General features: G+C 45.6%; 1 protein-coding gene across 1 annotated transcript in view; it reads left to right on the forward strand.

The window, feature by feature from the left end:
* The window catches only part of LOC120397257 (collagen alpha-6(VI) chain-like), a 75,592-nt gene extending 72,476 nt beyond the window's left edge, over positions 1-3,116 (forward strand). Inside the window, 1 exon segment of the mRNA XM_039522963.1 lies at positions 2,932-3,116. Coding sequence (XP_039378897.1) covers positions 2,932-2,948 — 17 coding nt within the window. The 3' untranslated portion in view covers positions 2,949-3,116.
* The last annotated feature ends 6,766 nt before the right edge of the window (positions 3,117-9,882 follow it).

Raw genomic sequence — 9,882 nt, forward strand, 5'->3', positions numbered from 1 at the left:
CCAGCCTGGGTGGAAATGGGGGGGGGCACACACAGGGTGCTAGGGACACCTTACGTGGGCCAGGGCCGACTGCCCCGCTTCTCCGTGGAGTTCTGCTGCAGCCTTCACCACGACTGGCTCCACTCCACCAGCTGTGCCGCTCCTCCAGCAGACCCGTGAACCACGTCAGCCGTCCCCGCAAACCGCTCCACACTGCTCACTGTTCCATGGGCTGCTCCAACGTGCTGCAGACTGCTCCGCTCTGCCAGCTGCTTGGTGATAGATCTTCAGGCTCTCCCACCACTTAACACAGCACTCAGTGATCTTAGCTTAGTAAGCTTAGCTCTTTTAGTGATTTCAGCTCCTAGTGATTTCAACTTGTAGTAGGAGAGCCCCACTGCCACATGGCCCAACGTGAATTCAGGTCAGCAGCCTCTAGATGGTCTCCTAAAGGATTCAAAATTAGCTCTGCTCTTTAACAGTGGAGAGAGGAGGAAGTGCAATTGGTGTTCCAGGCCCTCAAAAGGGGCCCATACCATCAGGTACACACACCAGTCCCCAGCCTCTCTCCCTTCACTGGGTTTTGGAACCCCTGTCCCTTGTCTGGCAAGTACTATTTAATGTAGGTTGAGTCATTTCTGTCATAAAGCAGTCTCATAGTTCCTCATTCACATAATTAAGGTAACAGCCCCTTTTTTTTCCTTCCTGCCCCAATAACAAAGAAATTGGGGATTCCACAGTGTGAAAATAACCTTCCCATGCTGCTGTGTGTTATGCTAAGTGGAGTGGGTTTACCAATGCAAATGCACATTCCTAAAATTCCTTTGCCCACTCCTCATAATGTACCACCAGATGTCAGGGTAGGGCTCATCCTGACTCTGCTTACACTTATATTAGGGAACAAGTAAATAAATTTTCCTTATTCACTTTGGCCACACCACTCATGATTTTATATACCTCTATCATATCCCCCCTTAGTCTCCTCTTTTCCAAGTGGAAAAGTCCTAGCCTCTTTAATCTCTCCTCAGATGGTACTCATTCCAAACCCCTAATCATTTTAGCTGCCCTTCTCTGAACCTTTTCTAATGCCACTATATCTTTTTGGAGATGAGGAGAACACACATGTACGCAGTATTCAAGATGTGGGCGTACCATGGATTTATATAAGGGCAATAAGATATTCTCTCTTATTCTCTATCCCTTTTTTTAATGATTCCTAACATTCTGTTTGCTTTTTTGACCACCGCTTCACACTGCGTGGATGTTTTCAGAGAACTATCCACAATGACTCCAAGATCTTTTTCCTGATTTGTTGTAGCTAAATTAGCCCCCATCATATTGTATGTATAGTTGGAGTTATTTTTCCCAATGTGTATTAGTTTACATTTATCCACATTAAATTTAATTTGCAATTTTGTTGCCCAATCACTTCATTTTGTGAGATCTTTTTGAAGTTCTTCACAGTCTTTTTTTGGTCTTAACTATCTTGAGTGGTTTAGTATCATCTGCAAACTTTGCCACCTCACTTTTTACCCCTTTCTCTAGATCATTTATGAATAAGTTGAATAGGATTGGTCCTAGGACTGACCCTTGATGTCCCTGCAGCCTGCGGCTTCCCACAGCTCCCATTGGACGGGAATGGTGAACTGTGGTCACTGGGAGCTGCGGACAGTCAATGTATAGAAACTGTCTTGTGGCTCACCAGCGGATTACCCTAACAGGCCGCAGGTTGCCCACCACTGCTCTAGTCCTATACAGCCTACACTTCCAAACCCCTGTGCTGTATAAATACACACATTTTAATGATCAACTAGTTAGATTCATCCTCATTTACCTGTCCATGCTCCTGTCTATTTGCCCACAGGCGATAGGAGGGATCACAGAGATCTTTGCACCCCAGAGTAGTCACTTGAATCTTTGCAAAGAGACTCTAAAATGCTACTCCTACTAGTGAGGAAATCCAGTTTAGTGGTGTTTTATGCCCACTTCATGCTTGTGTACCGGAGCGTGTAATGTGGAAGTCAGTGAAGAATCAGGCCCCACAATTTCTACTTTTCCTAATGTCCTTCTCTGTCCCTTGTTAAAAATCAGTACTTTAGCTGCACTTTCTAGGTTGCTGGTCTGTGCAGCTAGTTGAGATTTGTTGCAAATAAATAGTCAAATCTGATCCTTTTTTAGTGTTTGAAACTGTTTGCAAATAAATCCAGATTTCTGGCACACACTCCTAAATGTTCACTGAATAGCCTCTGCCATTGGAACAGGGTGGTTGGCCCCATGTGCTGGATAGTCTGGGACTAAGACAGCCCTGATTGCGGGATGAACCACACCTGGGTTGTATCAGGAGCTGGTAGGATAAAAAGAGCAGGAAGCTTCAGGGAGGTGGGAGAGACCTGCATGGACTGATTGAGAAGGCTCCTGTAAAGGCCCTGAGTCAGTAGGGAAAACGCTGAAGTTGGAGGAAGGTCTCTAGGCAATGAGGTGTGGGAGAGACCCTGAACAAGCAGGGAGAGACTGCAAAGGCCAGCTGGGATGAAGACTGTGTGAGTTTGTGTTTTGTGTGTTAATCTGGAGAGACCTTGAACTGCCTGGGGCCTACACGGCCAGTATGTGTCAGAGGACTCAATAAAAGGGATGTCTTGGGGGGGATTCTTGGAACCACTTCTGAACTATGAGTTCTAAGGGGCCCTGAAAAGGGGATAACAGAGCCAGGGTGCTGCAGAATGATCTCTGGTTGCAAGGGGTTGCCCAGGGGGGCAGTAAGCAGCCCCTGTGCTACAGCGACCCTATGGGCTTTTTGCTAACTGGACACTTATTTTCTATTCATTATGTTAGCTGGCCAACATAAGTCATATGATGATGTTTCTGCTCCCTGATTGGATGAGTGTAACTTTTTTTTTTAACATGTGAATAAAGAATAACAAGTAACAATGTATTTCTGGTATAAATTTTCAGATGTGCATTCAAATTAAAATTCATGGCACTCCTGTAGACACCGTGGTGATTACAACACTGCATTTGGCCTTCGTCCCACAATGCCTGTTCTCGCTTCTCTGGTTATCAGTTTGAACTCTACTGCCCTGCCCTCAGGTGACCAACCTTCAGCCCCACCCCATACATTCCTTTGCAAATTTGAAAGTCCCCTTCCTGTTTGCTCAGTGACGTGTGCAGTGGTGTCAGCGCATCTTTCCAGGTGGACATGCCTGCTCCACGCACCAGGTGATCCCCCACTAGGAGCAATGCCGAGCTGCTGGACCTCATCAGCATTTGGGGAGAGGAGGTTATCCAGTCCAAGCTGCGTTCCAGCCATAGGAATTATGATACCTACGGATAGATTTCATGATGCATGACAGAAAAGGACCATGTCTGGGATACATTGCAGAGTAGTGTTAGGCCTGAAAGAAAATGTTGCACAAAACAGTTATGCCAGCCTGACCGAAGTCAGGCTAACAGGGGTTTCTGGGTAGTCCCTGAGTGGAAAAACACCAAGAAGCATACTTACAAAGAGCTGGGAAGAAGTGAGATATGAGAAGAGCTGCATTCTTGTACCAGATGTGCTGTGCTGAGAACAGTTTGTTTAAAGAACAGATAAGGAGCCTCCCTGTCTTCATTCCCTGGTTCTGTTCTCTGTCTGTTCTTAACTCCCCCCTGCCCGTTTCCTAATTTCTGGTGCTCGTCACCATGCTAATAAGAGGGTGATAAGACGCCATTAATCACTTAATGCTGTAAGGTATAGGAGAATAGGTACGCATGTATACTAAAAGTTTCTAGTTGTTAGGAGAAGGGGGTGGGTTGCTTAAATGAATAATCTATGATGCAACGGAACTGTCTATATAAACTTATACTAGTTGTAAAGAGTATGCTGGTTCTCTCTGGAGACGGCTGCTCTCTATTGTTGTGTGCACCCTTCAATAAAGAGCTTTTGATCGGACCTTGCTGGTGTTGCCTATCTCTCCACGGTCAGACAACCAACCTCGCCATCTGGGTTCGGGTCCCCGACAGTAGGGTAAACATGAAGGAGCTGCGGAATGCCTACCGCAAGGCACAGGAGGCAAACCATCGCTTGGGTGCTGCGCCCATGAGCTGCCAATTCTACAAAGAGCTGGACGCGATATTCGATGGTGACCCCACCTCTACTCCAAAGACCCCTGTGGATACTTCGTTGGCTCGTGTGACAGTTGAGAGTGGACTGAGCCAGGGCACCTGAAAATTTGGGGCATCCTGGGTCTTTGTGTTCACCCCTCCGTCCAGTGATGAGCTGCCAAAATCATAACAACTGGTTCCCTCCTCACCCCAGAAGGGATCATGCCCCCCCCCAGCGACCCCTGCCCCATCCACCCCCCTTCCCTGTACCCTGACAGCCCCTGGAACTCTTGCCCCTGACTGCCTCCCACCGCCCCATCCAACCCCTGATCCGTTCTGACTGCCCCACCAGGACCCTTGCCCCTATTCGATCCCCTGTTCCCTACCCTCTGACCCCCAACCCCTGTCCACTCCCCACCCCGAACTCCCCTGCCCTCTCCAACACCCCCTCCCTGCCCCCTTACCGCGCGGCCTGGACGTGGCTGGCGGTGCTACAGTCTGGCCGCGGCTGGAGCCGGGAGCCCAGGGATGCGGGGCCGGGGCAGGAATTGGCATATGGGTAGGTGGGGTCGTGGCCGCCGCCCTGCCCGGTGCCGGGCAGCGGGGGAGCCCGGCGGCCGGGGCGGGACGCGGGGCCGGGCAGGGCCGCGGCCGGAGCCCGAGCCCGAGTCGGGCGGCCGGGGAAGGACGCGGGGCCAGGCAGGGCGGCGGCCGGAGCCCGAGCCCGAGCCCGAGCCCGAGCCTGAGCCCGCGCCGGGCAGCCGGGAGGGACGCGGGCCAGGGAGGGACGCAGCCGAGCGGGGCAGGGCCGCGGCCGGGCGGGATGCGGGCCGGGAGAGCGGGGCAGGAGCCGGGCGGCCCGGGAGGGATGCGGGGCCGGGGAGGGACACAGCCGGAGACCGGCCGGGGCGCATGGCCCTCCTCGTTCCCTCTACCCCTACCTGAGCTTCGTCTTCCTGGGCGTGAGCGGGAAGCCTGCTTGCTTCTCAGCCCTCCCAGGCTTCCCACGCGAAGAGCTCGTTCGCGGGAAGCAGGGGCGGGAGAAGAAGCAGGGCGGAGCATTCATGGGAGGAGGTGGAGGCAGAGCTGAGGTAAGCTGGGGCCGCAGCAGCCAGCGCTTGTTAAATTTAAATGCCCTTTTAGAACAAATTGTCCCAGGCGGGACAACCGGTTCTAACAGGGCGTCTAAATTTAACAACCGGTTCGCGCGAACTGGTGCGAACCGGCTGCAGCTCACCACTGCCTCCGTCTCTTCCTATCCCTGTCCTGTCCCTTTTTGCAGGCTCCCACAGCTGGCTGCTCCAGTTTGATGAGTCTTCCTCCTGAGGGGAAGTAGTTACTTAAAAGTAAAAAAGGCTTCCAGCCTGCCAGACCTATTACCACAACATTGAAACTGTTAATGAGCCATTAAAGTGGTAATGAAGCCATTTAACAGGCATTTGTCAACCTCAGGTATATACTGTCAGTTTCTGAAATTACTGACTAAAACAGTTGTGCATTTCTGTAATATTTACTCAGAACATGTTAGTCTATAGGAGCTGGTGAAGATTATAAAATCACATCTCTAAAATATCCTTGCATAGATTTTTAGATGCACAATCTGAGTATTCATCTTTAGCCTTAAATGCTTGCATCTTCAGAAATGTTTTTTAAAATAAATCCTTCAAAAGACCACCCTTATCTAAAATACTTATTTTAATTTTAATTACTATAGTATAAAAAACTTGCTTCCAAAGTCTTCCTGTCCTTTCTGTCCATCCCTTTCTCCCTTCACCCCCTGTTGAAGAGAGCCCTTAAAGGGACAACACTCTTTTCCTTCCAGATAGCTGGGCAAAGGAGTTTCCCTTTCTTTACTTTTGACTATTTGATGAACGAGTTTTAAAATCCGTACCTTAGTAAGCTATAAACTCCTTTGTTTTGCCTTAAATCTTTGGAAACATATTTTTTTAAAGTTGGTGAAATTTCATAAATATGTCTATTGTTATGGAGATCACACAAAGTAAATTAGTGTTCCCTTTTTCTAAAAGCAATGAACATTGTTACAAACACACTAATCCTCTGTGACTGATTAATTTAAAATAATGTCTTTATTTCAGTGAGATAAATATGTAGTAATCGGGAATGAGTACAGGCTTAAGAGTACATTTAAAATATAAAATCAGTTTAGAAATACTGATTAAGAAAATGTAAAACAGAGAAGCGCTGCATCATGTATTCAGTAATATTTAATGTTGTATTCAGCAAGACAGCTGACTTGACCTTACTACAAAGTTTTTGCAAATAAATCTCTGACAAACTTCAGGGTATATCAAAAAACCTGGGCATCAATCCTGGAAAGACACATAAAAGCAGACCAATGGTCCTCTGTAGAGGTACAAGCAGGGCCGGCTCCAGGCACCTGCTCAGCAAGCAGGTGCTTGGGGCGGCCAAGGGGAAGGGGCGGCATGTCGAGCACTTCGGTGGGTCCCTTGGTCCCTCTCGGAGGGGAGGACCTGCCGCCGAATTGCCGCCAAAGAAGAAAGCGGCATGGTGGAGCTGCCGTCGATCGCGATCGCTATCACGGCTTTTTTTTTTTTTTCCTCCCGCTGCTTAGAGCAGCAAAAGCTCCAGAGCCAGCCCTGGGTACAATGGTCTGCGGCCTGCACACCAATCTGTACCATTGAGGTCCAAGGCCTTAAAATACATTTGTTTAAATATACTTTCAACAATGTCTTTAAATGTCTATTTTCACAACGTTATTATTTTATATATACTAACAATTGATATGGCACTTTTTAAAGAGATGATTTTTTCATATTCATCCACTTTTAATCATTTAGTCAAATAGTAAAGGTACGAATGATAACACTGGATGTATTTATTAGTATATTTGCAAAGAGATAGTCAAGTGCACACAGAGCTATAGATGGGGGCTATTTTAGATCAGGAAAAATCAAGAAATATGTACAAGTCAGATGTGACCATAACAAGTTTCAGTGACCACTGCTGAACAATAGGTAGTCAAAAAAACAAAAATTTCAAAACAAAAGATATGTAGGATTTAAAGCAATGTGAAGTTCTCTTTGAAGCTTTAGAAAGGTTTACATTTCACAAATCTCAGTTAAGATAAAAAAGGAAACTTGTTTTTAAAACGAAACTGGTTCATTCAACTGTCCAACTTTTCCTGCACAAACATATTTATATTGTTAGGGCTGATCCAAGCCCACTGAAGCCAGTGGAAAGACTCTGATTGACTTCAGTGGGTTTTGGATCAGGCCTTAAAGTTTTAGGACCCAAACCTGCACAGAGCTGGGCACTACTAACCTCCACTGAACTCTTACATTCCGATATCTGTTTGAAAACGTAAGCAGAGCGCATCTGTCCAGACAGTGTCCTTTGGAAGGATTTTTCTACACTGCACTGTCCCACAGTTTGGACTATGGGGATATGAATACCAGTATGCAACAACGTGCTGCAATGTAATTCCTCTGTGAGGATGCTGCGGGTATGAACTAAAAAGTTCCCGGTTCACATTATCAGGACTACATTAACACAAATTAAGAACTTTTTAGTTTGCATGTGCAGCACCCACAGGGGAGAATTACAGTGCAGTATTGTAGTCACACCCTTGCAGTCCAAACTGTGGGTCGTCACTGTAGTAGACATAACCTAAGATGCATTTGATGGAGTTTTCAATACTTGTAATTTGAAATCAGGATATTATCTATTAATTGTTGAACACCAAAGCACCTACAATTTGTGCGTCTGATCCTACTCCCATCAAAGTCAATGCAAGAAGGAGTGGGCCTAAGTAAAGACCAATCCTGCAAGAGGAGAAGCACCCTTAATTCCCACTCAAGTCAATTTTACTTGAGAGAACTCTGTAAATCTTACAAGGATCTCTGTAGCTCACAGGATCAGGCTCCTGGATGATACATTCATTCAGGTAGGAAATGTGTGGCATCTATGTTCTGTAAAGAAATAATGAATACACAGAGATAACAGAAAAAATACTTAATCCGCTAGAAGAATTAAATTCGCTATCAAATACACCTTACAAAGAATGCTGTCTTACAAGGAGCCATCTGCGTTCACTTACAAAGAGATTATTTTTTTGAACGTTAGCTTTCAATACAGTAGAATCTCGGTGTTATGAGCTGACCAGTCAACTGCACACCTCATTTCGAACTGGAAGTATGCAATCAGGCAGCAGCAGAGACAGAAAAAAACAACCAACCAACCATAACAACAAAACAAAAGGAAACAAAAAACCCCAAACAGTACAGTACTATGTAAAATGTCAATTACTAAAATATAAAGGGAAAGCAGCATTTTTCTTCTGCATAGTAAAGTTTCAAAGCTGTATTAAGTCAATGTTTAGTTGTAAACTTTTGAAAGAACAACCATAATGTTTTGTTCAGAGTTATGAACATTTCAGAGTTATGAAAAACCTCCATTCCCGAGGTGTTCATAATTCTGAGGTTCTACTGTACTGTGGTAATGAGTGCCAGAAAAATATTTCTCCCACCTCTTTAAAAAGCAACCAACAAAACAAAAACAAAACCACCCAACCCTCCTTCCCCTTGAAAAACCCAATTATGTCTCAATCTAGCGCTTTGCACTAGATTTACATGGACTCTATCTTACCTGAGCACTTCAATCTCCTCTGTGGTGAACATAAGAACATAAGAACATAAGAAAGGCCGTACCGGGTCAGACCAAAGGTCCATCTAGCCCAGTATCTGTCTACCGACAGTGGCCAATGCCAGGTGCCCCTGAGGGAGTGAACCTAACAGGCAATGATCAAGTGATCTCTCTCCTGCCATCCATCTCCATCCTCTGACGAACAGAGGCTAGGGACACCATTCTTACCCATCCTGGCTAATAGCCATTTATGGACTTAGCCACCATGAATTTATCCAGTTCCCTTTTAAACATTGTTATAGTCCTAGCCTTCACAACCTCCTCAGGTAAGGAGTTCCACAAGTTGACTGTGCGCTGCGTGAAGAAGAACTTCCTTTTATTTGTTTTAAACCTGCTGCCTATTAATTTCATTTGGTGACCCCTAGTTCTTGTATTATGGGAATAAGTAAATAACTTTTCCTTATCCACTTTCTCAACATCACTCATGATTTTATATACCTCTATCATGTCCCCCCTTAGTCTCCTCTTTTCCAAACTGAAGAGTCCTAGCCTCTTTAATCTTTCCTCATATGGGACCCTCTCTAAACCCCTAATCATTTTAGTTGCTCTTTTCTGAACCTTTTCTAGTGCTAGAATATCTTTTGAGGTGAGGAGACCACATCTGTACACAGTATTCGAGATGTGGGCGTACCATGGATTTATATAAGGGCAATAATATATTCTCAGTCTTATTCTCTATCCCCTTTTAATTATTCCTAACATCCTGTTTGCTTTTTGACCGCCTCTGCACACTGCGTGGACATCTTCAGAGAACTATCCACGATAACTCCAAGATCTTTTCCTGACTCGTTGTAGCTAAATTAGCCCCATCATGTTGTATGTATAGTTGGGGTTATTTTTTCCAATGTGCATTACTTTACATTTATCCACATTAAATTTCATTTGCCATTTTGTTGCCCAATCACTTAGTTTTGTGAGATCTTTTGAAGTTCTTCACAATCTGCTTTGGTCTTAACTATCTTGAGTAGTTTAGTGTCATCTGCAAACTTTGCCACCTCACTGTTTACCCTTTCTCCAGATCATTTATGAATAAATTGAATAGGATTGGTCCTAGGACTGACCCTTGGGGAACACCACTAGTTACCCTCTCCATTCTGAGAATTTACCATTAATTCCTACCCTTTGTTCCCTGTCCTTTAA

The sequence above is a fragment of the Mauremys reevesii genome, linkage group 2 (genome assembly GCF_016161935.1).
Source record: "Mauremys reevesii isolate NIE-2019 linkage group 2, ASM1616193v1, whole genome shotgun sequence".
Lineage (NCBI taxonomy): Eukaryota > Metazoa > Chordata > Testudines > Geoemydidae > Mauremys > Mauremys reevesii.